The 20830-nt window shown below is 44.7% G+C and overlaps 1 protein-coding gene across 4 annotated transcripts in view; it reads left to right on the top strand.

Moving 5' to 3' along the window:
- The window catches only part of MAPKBP1 (mitogen-activated protein kinase binding protein 1), a 97705-nt gene that overhangs the window by 24164 nt on the left and 52711 nt on the right, over nt 1-20830 (top strand). For all 4 annotated transcript variants that reach the window (XM_069857937.1, XM_069857938.1, XM_069857939.1 and 1 more), the window contains one exon: nt 5583-5674. In XM_069857937.1, coding sequence (XP_069714038.1) covers nt 5583-5674 — 92 coding nt within the window. The remainder of the gene's footprint in view (nt 1-5582; nt 5675-20830) is intronic.

Genomic DNA, 20830 nt, shown 5'->3' with positions numbered 1-20830 from the left:
ATACATTTGTTTATGATACTGTTCTTACTGGCTTTTCTCCTTCATTTACGGCTGCAAATGGAAATAGGAATCAGGGCTAGATACTGCCTGATCCAAGATGGCCAATCTCATGAAGTCTAGAACAGACACATCTGCTTGCTGGACATGGTTTTCCCAGGTGGTAGCCTCCTGCCTAATGTAGGTTCTAGGACATATGGGTAGTCTTGTTCATTAGTTTTCTCTCTTTGGTGGTCTTTCAGAGCACTGGAGAGTTGCATGTATCCTCTCAAATGCTTTGTTTCTTTATTTCCATGCTTAAATACATTGTATTTATAGAGAATGATGAGATTTTGGGCCCAGAAGAGAACATGGATAGTATTAGAAGGCAGGAGGTGAGTTAATCAAATTGGAAAACTCTCTAATTTCTTGAGCATATGTGTATGGGGAAGAGGGGCTGAAATGTTACTGAACTCCAGCTTAGTCTTCTGCTGGCCTGGGGAGGGTGGTTGGGTGAACAGCAGCATCATTCATTCTACAGTTTAAACTCTTTGAGGGATGCCTGGTGTTAAAAATGGCTTTTCCTTGAAATTTTCTGCAGAAGTCTGCTGATGGGCAAGCAAGCATGGAAACAGGGGCTCCTACCCAGCAGCAGTGGCTCAGTAGTAAAACAGGGCACCTGAGGTTGGGAGAGCACCTGTGAGCTCAGGTCAGGCAGGGCCATCGCTGTGACAAGGTCGTCACCTTTAGCACCCATTTTGGTGGACATTTATTACTGCGCTAGGTGTGTTTACTATGGCTTTCTAAGAGCGTGCTGTCTAGGTGTGCAGGCCACAGTGTTTGCCTCCTGTACAGCTTTGCAGTGTCCCGAAGGTATGCAAATGGTGGGAAGGAGGAGAGTGCTTGCAGGGGGGCTGAAGTTGAACTGATCCTGCAAGGATTTCCATGTTGTCCTGTTGGCACGTGGTAAAAATCGCTTGTGGTAACTTCCTCAAAACAACAGAAAGAGCGTGCATGAGTACGAAACTCGCTCTTTGAGAGCTGGAGGCAGCTGGTCATGCATCTTGTTTCCTGAAAAGGCAAACAAGGCTGGGCAGGGCCATTTAGAGCAGACTCTCTGAAAGGATTATCTGCACCTCAGCAGTAATGCAGAGGTGGTATGGCTTTGTCACACAAGCGTGGGCTTTCCCCTCATGCTGCATGGGACTGTGCCCAAGAGAAGCAAGGGCTGCTCTCAGAAGTGCACTTTGGTGGGATTGGGTTGTAGCTAGGCCCCTCTCCCAGGGAAGACTTGGCTGCCATGAATGCCTGTCAGTATCTCAAGTTTTGCAGTTCAGGACTCTGTCTGGTCCTGCCAGGTGTGGGAACTGTTTAATGATCTTAGGATCTGACATGGAAGGAGTAGGACAAATGATCTGGTTAGACTCTGGTTAGAATTTCTTTACATGTTTGTGCAACTCCAAGCAGCCAGATTTAGATTTAAGCCTGTAAAATTAGTGAATATCAGGTTTTGCAAGACAGGCGCTAGCTGCACAGCTGATTCTGGTTCGGGTGCCTGAGAATGTGTATTGAGTCTCCAAATCTGAAAAAAAAAGTTGACCTTAAAGAATGGAGACACGGTGGTTACAGGTAGCATCAAAGCAATATGAAGTGAACTGCAGGAGCACATTGCATTGATTATTTTGATAACGTTTGCAAATTGTGTTGAGAACCTTGACTGAAAATACTATTAATAGAAGCCTTGGGATGAAGTAACAAATGTGGATAGCTGGCTTCCTCTCTGCGCCTCTAATTTAGGTGCACAAAATGACAGGTTTAATCTTGTAGTTGTTTCCAGGCTTGGAGGAGGGTGTGAGGTGGCCCATTGATTGCCTTTAAAGGCCTGATCAAGCAACAACATGTCTGATGACTGTGGGAAGCAAATTGGGCCAATATGGGAGCTGTTGGTAATGACCATGGTGTTTCAGATATGCAGAGAGACTCTCCAGGTCCTGTCATTACCTCAAATCAGATTTGGAAAGGTGTGTCAGGAAATGTAGTTCTGATTGAGATGTGCTTAAGTACCACCTGGGAAACTTGTATGAATGGCAGTGGTTCTGGCTGTGTAGGCCTGGGGGACTGCACTTGACACGTGAAGAAGTGGGTTCCTACTTTGTTGTAAGTCGTAATTTCAGGGGTGGGATAATAGCAGACCTGTATCTGCAGATTTGCCCTTTGCTGAGAAATCTTAATTCCAGATGAGGAAGTTACAATTGGTGTACTCCTGCTCTAATTAAATGAATAATTTCATTGTTTTAGCTGGCAAGTTGGGAGGGATCCAATTTACACTGGGTTGGTGTCTCTTTTTTTTTTGTGTCTGAAGTGTTTTTCATTCTTCTCTCTAGTTTTGTGACAGGTGACTGTCTCTTGCTCTCGTGTCACCTAGTCTGGAGGTTGTCCATGGGGATAAAGCTGTGGTGTACTGTGAGCAGGCTGGTGGGAGCAGAGCTCACAAGTATCATAAGAACAATATTAAAGTTACATCTACTCTTTTTTGAAACAGGCTATTTTCAATACTCCAGGATTATCATGCGAAGGTGTTGTGTGAGCATCCATTGGACAGGCTCATGGGGTTGTCTTTCAGATTCTTTTCATTAGGAATGTTCTAAAGCTAAGACTAGGAGAAAAAGAGGGGGAATCTTTTTCAGAAATTTAATTAAGAGTCTCTGGATACAGGTATCTGTTTCTGTGGTGCTAGGTCTATCAGTACCAGTGCCCTTGATAGTTACTGTCTTTTTCTGGTGCAACAAGTGATCTGTTGGCAGCCAGATTACTCACTGGCAGTAGAATAATTGGAACCGGAGACTGAGCTACCCTTTTTGTGTCAAACAGTGTGCTGACCATAGGAGAAAGGTAGGCTTTCCACCTCCTAGCATTGGCACAAATAGTCTATTGGCAGAGCAGCATGGGGCCTCTACAGACCCTGGAGTGTGAGAGGAAGCTGAAGCGAGTGTGACATTTTGCTGTTAGTGGGGTTAGAGTGCCATAATGAATCAGTTAGTCTCTTGTTCAGTTTCTCTCCCTCTTAAAGACTAGGAGGGGGCAGATTTTTCCACACTGCCAAATACAAGGTGGGTTTTGGAGGGAAGTCTGAATTCATGTAGTTGCTAGTGTAAGGGGACAGTTTTTATTTACCCATGCTTTGAGCTCCCCGGGGCTTCCTCAGGCTGCCAACCAGAAAACAAAGCCTACAACATAGTTTTCTGCTGGTTTGGCCTGCTGGGCAGGCAGTTGCCATGCCAGTTCTGGCATAAGGGAAACGGGTGGGGGGGTGTCATTGGGATGAGTGGGATGTGGAAGAAAGGAACTGTCCCCTCCAGAGCAGGCAGCTGTGGCATTAAGACTGCACACTGAGAGAGAAGCTTGATACACGTCCTCAAAGAGCAAAAGCATACTACCTGTTGGTAAAAGCAAGTTGCTGAATTACTGCTGAATAGCTGCATAGCCAAGGTCAAGTAGTGCCTTTTAAGATAGTTGCAATTACAGCCAGCGTAAGCACAGCATTGCTAAATTGATGTTTGCTGACAGCATCAAGTAATTGCTGCCTTATCTGGATTGGAGCATTTGAATGGCACGTCTCTTCCACTTCCTCCTTTGCTGTCAAGAATGCAGTTTCTATAGGAATTTAAACCTCTGTTAGTTTGATGGGTTGAGAACTGCTGATTGGAGCTGGACTCTCAGCAGTAGAAGAGTTGGGTTCTTCTTTCCGTGCAATTGTGATGCTGCTTTAAAAATAAATGTGTTTTAAAGTATTGTTAATGAGCCTGGAAGAGTAGTTATCCTCCTAGCCTCCTTCATTCCTTTTCTCTCCCAACATTTTTGTTCCAACAAAACTATTTCCTTACTTTACCAGTGGATTTGTAAATGCCTTTTTAATTGTATGTTCCTATACTTTAACAAAAACCCAGTGGAGTTTTGTAAAAAAACATGTTTTCAGAGATACTAATTTTGCAAGGGAAGGGGACAATTTGGTGTTCTCTCCTACTATCTTACCGTATTTGTGGTTTATTATTACTAAAAGGGAAAAAAAAGACCAAGTTGTTCCAGAGGCTAGGAGATGAAATCTTGCATTTTCCATGTCACTGGTTTGAGGGCAGACCAAATTTGAACTAGCTGATGCATGGACAACTCATGTGGAGTGGTGGTACCTCAGCCCTGTTTTACTGGTTAAAGCATAGTAGTTCTTTGTGTGGGGTTACTTCTGTCGCCTTCTCTAGTAACCTGGGACATGAGCTCAGTGAGTCCTTGTTTCTTCATGCTTCAGCTGAACTCCCTGGGTCTGATAAGATGTGTGGTCAGGGTGGCATGGGGAACCTGCCCTGCCCCTGTCTTTTGTGCACCATGTTGGTGTTAATACAAGATGTTCATCTTCAGGGCAGCTACTAAAGGTAGTAGTAATTATTACAATAGTTACTTCTTATGCCACGTCCATGCCCTTGAGGCCTTAGCCAAATACAACTTAGATGATGATAATAAAAACCAGAAGACTGTGACCCAGTAAAATGCAGGAGTTTGGCAGAGACAGCAGTGCTGAGTAGGAATGTATACATCAAATGTATAGTAAATAAAATAAAGCTGTGCAAATGTAAAGGAAAGAGAATAGTTTTGTGTTGGCCAAAACAACCCCAAGGTTGAGAACTGGTTTGTGCTTAGAGGCTGAGGTCTTTCATAAATCTGATTTAGTGCAGTATGATCCCATTGTAACCCTTTGCTTTAGGGTAATGACTAAACTCTGATACTTTCTCTGCCAGGGAGCACCCCCTAAAATGTTATGTTGTGTCCGTCTGTCCCCTTCCTTTCCCCTTTTGTTTTGGCTTTTTCCAGCTTCTTGCCACAGAGGCCTGGCTATGAATGGCTGTATCTGCCAAGGAGCGCTTTGCAGTTGCGTTTCTTTTCTTTTCCTAAAAATAGTTGAGGTCTTTGCTCAGCGGGAAAAGCAGGCATGTTGGATTAGTGTCTCTTGCATAAATCATTGGTATGCGGGCTTGTGAACCTAGTCAGGTAAGCTGTTCTGTCTCTTGAGGTTCCCGGGAGGGATGCCCTTGTCCACTGGACGTGGTTTCCAACTGAAGCACTGCGGGAAAAACTGACTATTCATTTCCTAGGAATAAAAGGTTGGGATGAGACTGAACCATCTACCATTAGATGGCGGAGATAGAGAGGGCAGGTCTGCCTGGCAATTATTTTGGGGAAAGAGCTCTGGAGAAAGTGGTCTGCTGTTCTTGCTGTGAGGATGGGCATCAGTTGACAGTGAATGTGCGTCCCAGCTTCTCACCAGTGCTATCTGCTGCTTGCAGTCCTCTGTCTTTGTAATGGTTTGCAATGCTCTGGCATAGACAAAGTAATCAGTGGATTGACAACTCTCTACCCCAGCAGGATTTTACTGTGCCTATGTTGAAAACTGAGTAGGGTTGCTTTTGTACATGGGTGCTTGTCAGTGAATTTCTGGGAGCTATGATTATTCTTAGTGCCAGAGTGAATCAGACCATCAACATCATGTATACGGGTCCGTCTGAATGGCACTCGTGTTTAATGATACTTTTTGTTTTCTTTTTCATATGCACTAGGTGACATTGGAGAAGGTGCTGGGGATAACTGTGTCAGGAGGCAGAGGATTAGCCTGCGACCCCAGAACTGGCCTCGTTGCTTATCCAGCAGGGTGAGTCACCTAACCACATTCTTCAAACCTAAGATAAGCCAGGACTGATGAATCAACATAAGGATTTGGGGTCTTTTCCCCCATGGCCTTCTACAGGGAGGCTATTTACCGTTCTTTGGGCTTTTAACACCAGAGCGTGATGAGACTCGGCATTGGCAAGGGAGCAGGATTTCATTTTACCTGCCACCTTTTAATGGGATCCCTTTTAATGGAACCCTTCTCCTTCCTTTTGCTCTAAGCTGGGAGTTAAATACGTTGTGGACTTTTTAACTGTGCTCTCTAGTGTGATGAACTTAATGCATAACTCAATGTGATCTTAAGCCAGTGTGTACCTAGTGGAGCAAGTGATGCTTCAATGAATTTTTAAAAGCCTTCTTGTATTATGCCTTGCAATTTATGACTTGCTGTGCTCCTCATCCAAATGGGGAGAAGGATTTCAGGCTGACAGCCCCTTGTATGTGGATTCTTTGAAGTTCAACACATCTACCAGCTGCAGTCTGAGTCTAGATGGAGGTATCCAGAAGGAGACTTTGATGGACAGCAAAAGAGCTACCTAGAGGGACATAGCTGAGAGCTGGAGTTGTGGCTTTGTGAGTCACATGTTTAGCAAAATCATAGATATTTGGAGCCAGATCCTGATCTTGCTGAAGGTAGAGCTTACCCAAAGGTCAACCAAAGGTATGTGTCCATGGAGGTGCAAAGCATGTCATGTTTGCTGGTCTGTGGAAGGGACTTATCTGAAAGAATGTGACCGCTTAAAAATTTTAGAGAGAGACTGAGAAATGCAGGTAGAGGTCTTGTAACACATGGCATTTTGAAAAAGGTGGGGAGGAAAACCATTTTACCCTGCCAGTGGAAGCATGACTGTTGAGATGAGGTATTTCTACAACTTAGGTATGATACTGTAGTGGGAACAGATTGGGAATACAGAAGAGTGTATCTTCAGGAAAAACCTTAGCTACCTAATGGAGCACTATGTGGGTTTATTCTAGCTGGCTGGGCTACAGAAGTCTGTATGAGCTTGGCTCTTCCTCTGAGCTTCTTTATTTTGCTGGTCAGCAAACTAAAAGAGAAGAGGTAGGGAAATATCTCCAAGTGGCGTTGCATAGACATACTCTTAAGGTGTGAAAACTTGAGTTAGAAGAAGGGAACTTCCACAAGAATTATAGATGATCTTTTCAAGTATATAAAAAACAGGCTAGCAACATTTAAGGATTCTATGTTTGTGTCCAAAATGAGAGATGGGGTCAGTAAAACTGGCTGGAAACTTTGTCCATCCTAGCAATATGCTGTATCATAGAATTGTTGTGGTTGGGAGGAACCACTGGAGATCATCTAGCCCAACCCCATGCTCAAGCAGGGCCACCTAGAGCAGGTTGCCCAGGACTATGGCCAGGCAGCTTTTGCATATCTCTAAAGACACAGACTCCACAGCTTCTCTGGACAGCCTGTTCCAGTGTTATCGACTGTTGCAGAGCCGAAAAAGAAGTGGGGCGTTTGGTTTTTCTGTTTTTCTTTATTATTTCCTAATTCAAATGGAATTTCATGTATTTTAATTTCTGCCCATTGCCTCATTTTCTGTCAGTGGGCAGTCTGTTAAGATGCAGACAAGTTGAGATCCACATCTGTGCTTGACAGCATCCTTTGTGCTTGAAGCCTTTGGAGCCAGGCAAATACAGTGTAGTGCCTCTTCCTGTGTATCTTTTCTGACACCGAATATGCTCACACTTGAAGAGGGCAAGGAGAGAGAACAAGTGCATTAAACATGCTTTGGGCTCTTGCACAACTAAAGATACATTAGTTTTCTTAATAGTGATGTCCTCTGATGAGCTTTTGCATCCCTAACATTGATTTAATCAAGCATGAGAACACCTGGAGATTATTTTGGGTAATTAAAAGGTTATATGGTTCCTTAGGGCTTTAGAAGGGAATTCCTGTTCTTACTTGGTGGTGGTAGCATCTCATGGCTTGGGCAGGAAGCCTATGGAATATGCCAGATGTTTGTTGTTGCAGCATAATGGCTTATATGACTTGCTGCTTTTGTGCCCTGGGTGGCTTGTTTGTGATGCTGTTGTGATTTACTGCAGTCAAGACACTCTCTAACAGAACAAGCATTAGTTAAGTCAAAACATGATGGAGTACTGGTGCAGACCTTACTAAGCTAGTGCAAGTTCAGTTTGTTATTGTTGGTTGTTTTTTAGTTTTGTTCCCCCCCTTCATGTTTCCAATGAATTTCTCTTCATTTGCAAGAACCCTAGCCTTTCTGGTATATTGGCTTTATTTTATTTATTTTTGTTTCTATTTCTTTGAATTTAGTGGTTAACAAAGCTTCTTACGTGAGGCTGATGTACCAGACTGGTTATGGGTCATGCACAGTTGGTTCGTGACTTGTCCGTGCAACTTGGTCATCTATAGCTGTGCCCCAGGTACTCCAGTGATTTCTACTTACTGAGGTTTTGCAATCCTGACACGCAGATGCTTTGCTCCTCCAGTCTGTCCTACCCCTAAAGGCTGAATTTACATAACAACTCTGTATTTTCCTAAGAACACTTTCAACATACCTAGATTAATTTGGTTGAGATCAAAACAGTTGCCCGAGGCTTCCTGACTTCATCCACACTGGGCATATGAATGCTTATGTGAAGGGGCACCAGTGCATGAGAAGCTTGGCATTCTTTGAGCAGAAATATAGCTCTGGTCTCTGGTTTGCCAAAAGTGATTTTTGTTTTTAAGTACAGTTGTTTTTCTGGATTTTGTATTTCTTGGAGTTTCTGAATCTCTCAAAGTTTCTGAATCTCCTGGAAAAAAGCATTTCCAAATGCAAGCCAAGCTCATTCCAACTCCACAGTGGTGCCAAAGAGCTTTCTTTCTCACTGGCTTTTTAACCTTTTATACTTTCTTTTCTTTGACCTTAATGAGGCTTTCACTTTAGCAGTATGTGCAGCAGCTTTGCTGACCCTGGTATTGTTTTGGTGGGATGCTTGTGTTACAGGAGGGTTTTTCTTCGTGTCTGCCATAAAGACTAGAGGCATCGAGTGCTGCAGATACTTAAGGCCACCATTTTCATATAAGGCTGTTGTCTTGGGAGATGAAACAACATAGGCGAGAAAAATTACATCCTATCTGAAAGTCTTATAACTGCTGCCTGCACCTGCCTGGTTTTTTTTGGGTTTTTTTTTTTTTTTCTGGCAAGTGAAATAACCTCGCTTAATTTGATCTCTGTTAGGGTTATGCAGTGAGTAACCAAGTCAATCTTCTGGGTAAAGTGAGGGGAAGAAAAATGTGCTGAATTTTTTACTTCTTGTGGTGGGACAAATCACTCTGTCCTCTTCTTTCAGTTTTATTTCCTCCATTGCTTTTTCAATGCACTTCTCTCATTTTGGTGTATTATCTTTTTTTTTTTTTTTTTGCAGTAGCTAGTTGAGGTTGTTTCCTAGAAACAAGAAGGGAAACAAAGCTAAGAAAATCCTCTGAGGATGACTAGCATTAAAAAAAGAGGGCGGGGGGGACACAAGAGAGGGAACGCCTATCTGTTTAAAATCTAGGCCAGCTGCTCAGGTAGCTAGAGTGAGTTATCTGTTTTGGGGTTGTGTTTGCTGTTGTTTTTAAGCCTTGTATGTTGGTGTGACTGATTTATTTTGCTTGTCTTTATTCTTCTTTCCTTGGCTCTCAGTTGGTCACGATAGCTGGTTGGGAACCTTGTTTTCGTGTGAGGCACTTGCCTGCCTGAGGGAGCAGCCAGTGCTTTTTCTTCCTAAGGAATAGGAAAGCAGTGCTTTGTGCTGTTTAGTGTGCAATGTCTTTTAATCGCTATTGTGTTACGTTCTGGCAAACTTAGGCCCCTCTAGCTCTGCTTGTCAGCCACTCTGATAGAAGTCAGGGATTTCTCACATTAGTGTCCTTGCTGGGACATGCATAGCATTTGATGCATAGCATATGTAATGAGCTGATCGGTCTCAGCTTGCATATTCTTTACTCCCCTTTAGCACTCTAGTGTAGCTCTTTACATACAGCAACTCCTGTTAAAGGCAGACTTGGGTTTAATATAGTGAATCCTTTGTGAGGTGTAGTGAAATGAGTTTCCTCCCATTTATCTCCAAAATTGCTGTAGCCAGTATGGATGCATGTGTGTCTGTGTGTGCATGGTACATTTGATGAACAAATCATTTGTATGCTCCCAGATTCTGTGCCATTTCCAAATGAATCACCCTTACTCATAGACAGGACAGGAGGGACAGTAAAAGAAGGAGATACATGATTAAAGTTAAGATGAAGGTATTAAGTCTTTTCTTCTGCTACTTTTTTGCCATAAGATCTTGTTGAAGAGTGAGACAAGCTTCATCACCTTGAGACTGTTTTGAGTCTAATACTCAGAAGTGAGTGGTGGTTTGATGTATTCAAAATCAGAAAACTGCACAGCTGTCTGAATCAAATTTTATTTTACCACTGCTATGCTGTGCATATTGGCTGTCAGTGCAGCAGCTTCTTGTGTGCCAACCTGCGCTGCAGCTGAGTGGAACCACAGTCTCCTTATTCCACCGTGTCTTCTCCTGTTCCACTCCTCATCCTTGGCTGGTTTGTAGCAGTGAGTGGAATCCTCTTAACTCTGTCAGCCCTTCTGAGTCATACCCTTCCTGGCTCCCTGTCGGCTGATCCAGGGAGGTAAGTGTCAGTTCCTGCACAGACAGGGCAGTGACCATTGCCTGTGTCACAGCAAAGGGAGGAAGGGGAGGAGCACTGCGGGAAATGAGTGAAATGAATTTAATCCAGCCAGGAATCTGCTCAGCACGTGTGGAGCTATCTTGCACAATTGAGTGATAAATCCCACTGGAAGCTGAAGGAGTGAGGGTTTTTCTTTTCCAGAAGTGGTTGTTGGTTTGCTCCCAAGTACCTCTTTCCAGTTCTGGTAGCTAGGCTTTAAGGCTAAGTCTTTTCCAGCCCATCTGTATATGGAGTCTCTTGGAAAGTTTTGATCATCATTTTCCATCATTATATAGATAAATTACTGCACAACATAATTTGTTATAAGCTTAGAACAATTTCCCTTTACCTTAAGCAGCATATAACCCACAATGGAAGAATAACATTTAGGATAAACATCATGTAATTTTACTGGATATGATGTTGCCTTGATCTTTCCTTCTTCTTTCAAGTGGAAGGTTTTGGTCAGTGGGGTACAGGAATGAATTGTGAGAGGCAGATCTAGGAGCCGGCTGCTGGTGAATGAGGCCAAATACTGTTCTGAATTGGGATTGTTTCAAGACTGCACGACCGTTGTGGCCAGATTAGAATTGTTGGCTACATGGATGATGAAATCCTAATTTTAAAGGTGACAAGTATTCCTGTGTTATTTCAGAGCATATTTTTCTTAACAGATTGATCACTTTGGGTGTCACAACGGTAGTTTGCCTTAGAAAGTTGTAGGTGCACAGAAACAATCAAAATCAACTTCTTCATAGACCATGTGTACCTTCTGGGACATGTGCAGTTTGTGGAAAGCTCTACTGTGCTGTGCAGGTTCAGTTCTTCGCTAGTCTTCCCCTAGCATAAATGCTAATGATATTGGGTTGTATCCCAAATGCAGCCTGAATGGGCACAGGGACACTGAAATACTCGAACTGGTGGGTTGCCAATAGATAAATCCAGTTCTGCTGGTGCTGGCTCCTTCGAGTTTGGTTTACCCAGACCTCTGAAGGAGAATTTCTGGGCCTCCTTTGTATGCCCTTTTCTAAAGGAGAACCCTGCAGTGTTGTAAAGACTGTAGAAACCTACCCTAAAGTGAAGTTCTCATCTGTGGTTCAAAGCAAATTTCGGCATCTTTGGCCACACCAGAGGCAGCTAGCTTTGTACTCTTTCAAATGGGATGATTGCCTTTGAAGGGTTAGACCCCCTTCCCCTCCCCATCTCCCAGGAATCTGGACTGTAGTTAATGCATTTCTTCAGTGAGACCACTGTGCTTGTATGTGCCTTCCGGGGAGATTTTCCAGCTGGCACATTTGTGGTGGCGGACCTGGAGAGGAAGACAAGAAACCCCCCTTCATTGAGATTGTTAAACACAAGTTGAATTGAAGAGCTGTGCCCGCAGCTGGGTTTGAGCTGGGCCATTACAGATGTGTTCAGTCCTGAATCTCCATCATTTCACTTCAGACAGAAAAGACCCTGCCTAATGAAGTAGGTGCAGTCTTGCTCGTCTGAGCTGTTTCCACATGCTCGTACAGCTAGGCAAGAATTTCTACACTGTTTTTTTGCTTCATTTCCCTTTTTGTGACTGCTTGGTGACTCTTCTACATCAATCTGTAATAAAACTGCACCTAAAAAGTAGAGTTCTTTTCTGAACAGTTGTGTATTAATCCAGTTTGGCTGTAATCTTGCTCGGTTTGGCAGAAGAGGAGATGGAGAAGCAAACGAAGTAGTACTAGTGATCATCTAGAGCTGTAGGCAAACTCCCTTGGTTTAAGTCCTTAGCAGAATGGAGTCAAGCCTGGCAAATTGGCTTCCAGGCAGTTTCCATCAGCCAGCCCCAAGGTGAGTGTGTGAGGGTGGCTTTAATATCATTTTCTTCAACAAACAACTGAGGATGTAACATTTGGTGGGATCTTAAATAGTGAAATAGCTGTGAAGTTCAAAACCTGCAGCAAACTTGCTGTCCAGCAGAAAATGGTGAAAAATAGGACAAAACCTCAAAGTAGCTGGGCAGAAAAGCTTCTTACTAAACCAGATGGAGACTGTGTCAAGCCTCTGCCAAAAGTACTGCTGTCTGTGCTGTGCGCACTGAAGACTGCAGCATCAGGATGCTGTCAGACGGCTGGAGGGAAAGTGTTGCAAGTGGGAGCCCCTGACTCTGAGAGCTCAGCTGCTGGCTGAGAAGTGGTTAATGCCATCTTTGCCAGCAGTGGAGTAGGTTGAAGGTCTTGACGTGGACAGGGGGAATTTTTGTGGGATGCTTTGCTTCAGTCCCTATGTGATTTTGTACCTTGTGTCGCACTGGTATAGAAAAACTAGTCAGGGCAGTGCTGATGTTTGGCATTGCCAGCTCCCTTTGAGACAAGCTGCTGTTTTGATGTTCATGGAGATTCTGGTTACTTCTTCAGAGTGCCATATGCTAATCCAGCCTTCAGGCTACAAGGGGGTAGGGTTGCTGTTCTGTAGCCAGCTGCTACAGTCTTGGGACAAATGAAATGTGATGCTTTGTCCCACAGTTGCTATTTTAGGATCTGGCAGCAGCAGCAGGTTTGATACAGCATTCTCCCTCAAGCTGCCAGGTACCAACATGCCTGTTTTTCCCCTGTCTTTCCACAAAAGCCACGTGATATGAACCCTTTCTCCCAAAACACTTCCTTCCCCATCCTATCTGGCGTGAGCCTGGGCTCATCCATGGTTCTGTGCTTCCTCCTTTCTGTCAGACATCGGGAAAGGGTTGGACTCTGCAGCTGTGCTCAACATAGGAGCTGTTGCTGCATCCCAGTGTTACTATAGAAACCCCCCAAAGGAGGAGCGGCAATCTGTGCTTCCCCTTGCAGCCCTTCAGTGGGAGGGCCCACCTTGCTGACAGGCACTATCTGCTCTCTAGCCTCAGGGATGAATCAAAGTTGAATTCTGGTGACTCTTGGTAGCAGAATCTGCTGCAATTTTAAAGGAAAAAAACCCACAAAACCAAACACAAACCAACCAAACAAACCCACTAAACCAAAAACTCCAGACAAACCTGAACAAACCTCTAAAAGCTACAATGGGAAGCCTTGACCCATTTAGATTGCCAGGTGGTTTTTGACGTTTAAATTGAATTGAGAATTCTTCAAGGGAGAGGTCCAATTGTAGTGAAAGATTTTTGGGAAATGTTTCACAAATTTGTTCACCAGGAATTCTGTGGAGAGAGGGAATGCAGGAGCAGGTACCATTCCCCTGAACAAATTGCCTGAGGTCGTCTCCTTGGGATGCGGGCAATCTTGGTTTGAGTTGAGCAGAAAACTGAGTTCAGTTTAGAGATGAGCTGATAACTCTATTGCTCCTTTCTCTTTCCATCTTCAAAAGTACAGAGTTGGGGGCATGAAAATTAAAGAATCAGAGAATAGTTTAGGTTGGAAGGGACTATGAAAGGTTATCTAGTCCACCCCCCTTGCAGTAAGCAGGGACATCTTCAAGTCAAACAGATTGCTCAGAGCCCCATCCAACCTGGCTTTGAATGTTTCCAGGGATGGCGCATCCACTGCTTCCCTGTGCAGCCTGTTCCAGTACCTCATCACCCACACAGTAAAAAATTTCTTTCTAATATCTAATCTAATTCTTCCATCTTTCAGCTTAAAACCATTACTGCTTGTCCTATCATTACAATCTCTTATAAAAAGTCATTTAATACACAGCTCCTGTTATCCACAGCTCTATAGGGAAGAAAATAGAATACCGTTACTTGTTATTTTTAGAAAAAGGTGCAAGCAGGGAGAAGCAGAGTGATTTTCTCTACCATCTAGTTCCTCATCCAGTTCCAGCACCTCATCCACCTGTCTTTTAAATACCCCCAGGGATGGTGACTCAACCACCTCCCTGGGCAGCCTGTTCCAGTTTCTAATGAAATAACCCTTTCTGTGAAAATTTTTTTTCTGATGTGCAGCCTAAACCTCCCCTGGCGGAGCCTGAGGCCATTCCCTCTCATCCTGTCCCGTGTCACTTGGGAGAAGAGGCCAGCTCCCTGCTCTCCACAACCTCCTTTCAGGTAGTTGTAGAGAGCAATAAGGTCTCCCCTCAGCCTTCTCTTCTCCAGGCTAAACAACCCCAGCTCTCTCAGCTGCTCCATGTAAGACTTGTTCTCCAGCTTAATAACCTCCCTGGACCTGCTGGTCACGCAGTTTCTGATACAAGCCAAGATGCCATTGGCCTTCTTGGCCACCTGGGCACCCTGCTGGCTCATGTTCAGTCGGCTGTCAACCAACACCCCCAGGTCCTCCTCCTCCAGGCAGTTTTCCAGCCACTCTTCCCCTAGTCTGTAGCACTGCACAGGGTTGTTGTGCCCCAAGTGCAGGACCCGGCATTTGGCCTTGTTAAACCTCATCCCATTGGACTCAGCCCAGCGGTCCAGCCTGTTTAGATGCCTCTGTAGAGCCTCCCTACCCTCCCACAGATCAACACTTCCACCCAGCTTAGTGTCATCTGCAAACTTACTTAGGGTGTATTTTGTCCCCACATCCAGGTCATTGATAAAGATGTTGAACAGGGTTGGACCAAGCCCTGGGGAACCCCAGTTGTCACTGGCCTCCAGCTGGATTTCACACCATTTACCACCACTCTCTGGGCCCGGCCATCCAGCCAGTTTTCCACCCAGGAGAGTGTGCACCTGTCCAGGCCAGAGGCTGACAGTTTCTGAAGCAGAATGCTGTGAGAAACTGTGTCAAAGGCTTTCCTGAAGTCCAGGAAGACCACATCCACAACCTTTCCCTCATCCAGCAGCCGAGTCACTTTGTCATAGAAGGCAATCAGGTTAGATTGGCAAGACCTGCCTTTTGTGAACCTGTGTTGACTGGGCCTGATCACCTGGTTCTCATCACCTGGTTCTCTTGCATGTGCTTCATGATAGCACTCCAGATCACCTCTTCCATGACTTTCCCTGGCACTGAGGTCAGACTGACAGGCCTGTAGTTCCCTGGATCCTCCCTGCGACACTTCTTGTAGATGGGCACAACATCAGCCAGCCTCCAGTCCAGTGGAACTTCCCCAGTCAGCCAGGACAGTTGGAAGATGATGGAAAGGGGTTTGACAAGCACGTCCGCCAGCTCCTTCAATACTCTTGGATGGATCCCATCTGGCCCCATAGACTTGTGGGTGTCTAGCTGGACAAGCAAGGCTCTGACAACCTCCTCTTGGATCATGGCAGCTTCTTTCTGCTTCTCTAGCTCCTGGGTATGTATTCATGCAGGCAGTGTGAATGTGCTCTCACCTCAAGTGATCAAAATCCTAGAGAGGGGTTTTCTTTCTGTATGTGATGCTGCAGTGGTGTGAACAAGTGGTGTGAAGTTTGTTAGTGTGGGTAGGGCAAGTCTAGTTAGGTAGCTCCGGTCCTGCACTACCCCACACAACTGGTGTGGCAGGTCCAGGCACTGCCTGTGCAGTGTGTGTTGGGGGTATTAGCTGAGCCCTCAAGAAAGTTTATGTTAGAGCATAGAGTCTTGCTGTTGCCAAAAATGTTACTGATGAAGAAAGTGAGAGCAGGGAAACAGGAATGCTTTTATCTTTTAAAACTGCAGTGAAATTCTTGTGACAAATTAAAAACACTTAACTGCCCTTGAAGCTTCCCTGTGCTGGATTCCTGAGGCTGGGAGCAGGGAAAGATAGGGCTTCTTGGAGGAGTCCTGGGAGTTTGCTGCTGTTTGGCTTTCCTGACAAATCATATTGAGAACTGTATAGTACGTGCTTGTTACTGCTTCCATCCTAGTTCCAGGGCAAATGCTCCAGTTCCCTCAAGGAGAGAATGTTATCAGGCCTGTCAGAATAGCTGCAACAGTTGCTGTTTTAATGGTTGTATTGATCATATCTGACTTTAACTTGCCTTCCTAAGAAAAATGTGGACTGTCCTCAATCTTTCACTGTGCCAATTGTACCAATTTGAGATTTAAACTGGGAGACAAATAGAAATAATACCATGTAGATGGTTAGCTTAGTACTTGGTGCTTGATCTCATTAACTAGCATGAGAACTAGGGGGAAGTCACTATTTAAAAAAATAAGAGTAAAAAAAAAAAAAAGCAGTTCCGTGGTGTGGGTCACTTGTAGTTTATGCACAAAGAAATTGAAAGAAGAGAATAAGCATGTCTGCTTTATTTAATAACAGAGCTAAACACAATCATACAGCTCTGCGAGTGGGAAGCTTTGACAGCTTTGGGAAACTATTGCATGCTAGTGGAATAAGGAAGAGGAGTGGTTGCAAAGCTCATGCTGCCTTTACTCTTTTGGAACATGTAGACCTTTTCTCAGCTTCAAGCTCTGCAACCCCCTGGGGTTTGCCCATTGCCTGGGAAAGGAGAGAGACAGCATAAAGCAGGAGTGCCTGAAAGCCTGTGTACCTGCACATAGCAACCTGTTCTCTTCCCTACCTGTTCTATATTTCACCAGCAATTCCACCTCCTAGCAACCAGCATCTTGGTGCAGCAACATGACTTGTTTGTGAGCCAAGTCCTGAGCTTGCGCAAGAGCAAGGTGGGTAATGGGGACTGAAATGCAAAGTCTAGGGTGAAAATGAGATACCAGCTGCTTCAGCTGAGCTCCACCCTTTTTAAGAATCTCAAAACAGGCACTGGGTCTCCTGGCAACCTTGACACAAATCAGAATTTAACTTAAAAGAAGTACACGCAGTCCAAAGGACACATCTCATGACCAGGTGTGAACAACAGGCAGTCGATCCTTCTCTGCCTGGAAGATCTGGCATTACAGATGATCTTGGATGTCAGAAAGGTAACAGGTTAAAGGTGAAAGAACATCATGTTAGGATAGCTAAGATCTGCCAAGAAGCAATGTATTTTGTTTACGGCAAGCGTGCCCAGAAATGCCCTGACTATAGCTTATGAACCAGATGTAGGACTTGGCCCTCCCTCATACGCTTGTGCTGAAAGCCAAGCCCTGTAGTGCACACACACACTGGCCTGCACTGCCCCTGAACCTGGTTCCCTCAGCTGGCAGTCAGAGACCTACAGAGCTGATACCAGCCTCTTCTTTGCCTTTGGTGCCAGTTGCTATGCTTTTGCAATGCTTCTTAGCCTTAGACTCTAACCTGGCCACGGTTCTCTGTGACAGGACATGTAGATACATGAGAAAACAAAACTGAGTTTTATCATGATTTCTTCTTGCAGGGAAGCTGTCTTTTCAAATCTCCTGACAACTGATGCTCATTAGCTCCTCTGAAGAAAAATTTTAGTGCATTTAAAATGCTCTATATTATGCTGAGACACAGGCAGAGATAAATGTTCATATTCCATTAAAGCCAGCGCTGTCACAAGGCTTCCAAAAAGATCACATAGGCAGAGTTGATTTTTGCCATTCTGGTAACGCCTGAGCTGTTCCCCCTCTGAGAAGTGGCAGGGCTGAGGTAGTGACCTAGCTAGAGGTCTGGACATTTGGTCCCAGGAGCCACAGCAGCCTGCCCATGGGTCGCAGTCCCAACAGCAGCAGTGGGCAGAAGCTGGCTCCCCGCCTGCCCCTTCTTTCAGCATCTGCCAGCCTGACCTTTTAGGGCTCTGGATATGCAGGGCTGGCAGGAGGCTTTATTGCCTTTCTGCTGGCCAGGCAGCCTGCTGCCTGAGGTGGCTGTGAGTTTGGTCCGTGCTTAGAGGAGCTGAAAACAGCTGACCATTCGAGCGGGTTCTTTAACTCCAGGCCTTCGAAGAAGCAAATTTTTTTTTATTTCTCTGACACAGGGACGCGGCAAGGATTATGCTTACTGAAGCATTCAAGGGGAAAAGCTGCTCCAGTTTCTCTGCTCCAGTGGGGGCTTTTGCAGTCTGCTCTGGAACATAGGAGAGATCCACACTGGCTCCACGGGCACTGGAGGGATCTGCCCAGCACCTTACCCTGGTGTAGCTGTGCTCTTCAGGGAGATGGTGGTGGGGAGGGGCTGGGAGATGGGTCTGCCTCAGTCTGCTGCTTTCTGAGGGTTAATTAGATGAGAACGGGGAGAGAATTAAATTGCATTACTTTTTGCTTTACTCCTTTGATTGATGCCACTTTAATATAGACTGCACTGCTCACTCATGGTGAAACAATTGAAGCCCTCCAGCATCTGCCATGAGCTGTTGTGTTCGGCTGCCCCAAATGATTGGTTTGATATATAGATCTTTCTCCCTAGGGGCTCCCAAGCTGCTGAGGCACAGTGAGGAAATGCTCTGGCTGTGCACGTTGCTGGAAACAGAAGTGTTGGCCAATTGCTTGCAAGCTGGATATGTCTTTCCTTTGGGACTGGATTTTAAAAGAAGATACTTACTCAGCTATTGAGGCTTTGCAACATGATGGGAGTTGCTCTTGCAGAGATATCAGTGCAGACCTGAAATGTAGAGTCTGATGTTCCCGTGTAGGCACATGGGTCTGCCCATCTCTGCAGGGAGCTGATTGCTCCCAGGAGGGTGTCTTCAGAGAGAGTTCCCATCTCCTCTCCTTATACCTTTGGGCTGAAGAGTTGAATTTGTTCAATGCTTGATGGCAGATTTGATTATTCTGCAAGAATTCTATTGTAAACTTTGCTTCTCTTTATCGCTTCTTGCCTTTCCCTCTGAACGGTTATTTGCCTGGGGTTTTAAAATATTTTTTCCATTTTTTTCTTCCAACTTGTCTTTCATTGCTTTCTCTTCCTGTATATCAGTGTGTTTTCTTTTCTCTGAGACAGCCCCCTTGGGCTTTCATAAGCTCAGTGTTGTTCATGGGTGAAGAGGAAGCACCCCTTACATATATGGGGCTTCTGTGTGTATAAAAATAAAAAGGGAAGGATTTACTGTTAGCATAACTTAACACTAAATAAAGAATCATTTTACACCACCAGTAATTATTACAGAAAATGAAAGAATAATAATGCATTAGAATACTTACATATAGAAAATGTCTCAATAATTGTGGTAACGCAACTAAAACTGTAACACATTTCTTTGTTTCTATTTGTTTTTCTTGGTGTTATGCTCACCTTTGTGTTACTTCTCTGGATCTTGGAGTCAGACCTTCAAGGGTAATGCTGTGTATATTCAGCCTTTGTAGCCCTTTGCTGGGAGTTGTATGATGTGAATGTTGCTGGATTTTTTTTTCTCACCCCAGGGTTCACCTGTGTAATTTTTTATGTTTGCTAACACACTTTCTCTTTCTCAGATGCTCTAAAGCTCCACAATGCTTCTGAATTCACTCTGTATATGGTATCTTTGATGCATGTTGGATATTATTTGTGTTTTCTTTGTTACCTCTAAAACCTGTTTTGTTCAGCTCTGGGTCTGTATTTCTATAACAGACCATGGGTGAATTGTTCACAGCCTTTGGGGTCCCTGCTGCCAAGCACGTGCCTCTTATTTTATCATCCCGTGCCAGTACTCCTCTGCGCTGCATCCGGCCTCTCCACTTTTCAAGGCCTCAGCTATCATACTATGCCTGCATTTCTTTCCACTGTGTCCTGGTGTTAGCTGTAAATATCTCAGTCTACATAAAATAACTGCTTGTTATTCTTATTTATATAAAACTATGGTTGTATCGCAAAGATAAACAGAAGTAAACCAGATTAACCGACCAGATATCTATAGCTAGAGAAATTGCTGTTACAGCTCCACCAAGTGAAATAGAGCTATAAGCAGGTCAAGTAAAGTTCAGAACAAGAAAAGCCAGGAAGCCTAAGACCTTTCAGACTTAGTACAGAGCTTACAGCCTGTTGCCAAGAATGGCAGATCTGGGGCTGTCAGCCAGAGGCTGATCAAAGAGGGACTGGTTCTTGAGAGCAAGCAGAGGGGTGGGAGCACAACTGGGAAGCAAGCAAGAGATCCCCAAAGCAGGTGTCTTGGCTGGTCTGTCAAGACACAGAGTTGTTCTCTTCTACTTGATGTGCCTTTGACCGCTGTAACTTTGGGAGGAGACCTGAGCATATGGAGACAAATCCTTTCTTGAGAGTTAATGCAGTATGCCGTGGCATCCATCCTGGAAAAAGTTGCATACCCTGTCTTGAACATCTCTTTCAGTTTTCAGCCATGTTCTGGCTGTTTGTTTTATCCCTCTTGGTTGCACCTGGGACCAGCCAGGTTCTGCTCAAGGCTCCTTTTTCTACTGTTTCTCAGTCTCTCTTGTCTGACTGATCAGCACATTTTCTTGTCATAAACTGTCTCGGTGATCCTTTTATTCCTCCAGCCTTCCTATCATCAGTTGCCCATTGCTTTAGCCCCCAGGGCTGCTGCTCATTTGCAGTGTTCAGTGGATGTTTGCCAAGAGTGCTGAAATGAAACGTGGCTCTGCAATTCCTACTCCCGGCCAAGCTGATTGAGTGCTTCATGTAGGTGTACTGCTGACATTGCTTCCCTGCCCCTGGGGAAGCAAGTGGTTTGGAGGGAGAGAGGAAGGCAGGAATGTGGACTCTGTGTGTGTATGTGCTGTCAGCCGTGAGTCATATGTATGCATATGTTGGTATATGTACCTAGGCATACATATATGTGTGTACACA

The sequence above is a fragment of the Phaenicophaeus curvirostris genome, chromosome 5 (genome assembly GCF_032191515.1).
Source record: "Phaenicophaeus curvirostris isolate KB17595 chromosome 5, BPBGC_Pcur_1.0, whole genome shotgun sequence".
In the NCBI taxonomy this organism is placed as follows: Eukaryota; Metazoa; Chordata; class Aves; order Cuculiformes; family Cuculidae; genus Phaenicophaeus; species Phaenicophaeus curvirostris.
This window is presented reverse-complemented; position numbering and strand designations above follow the sequence as displayed.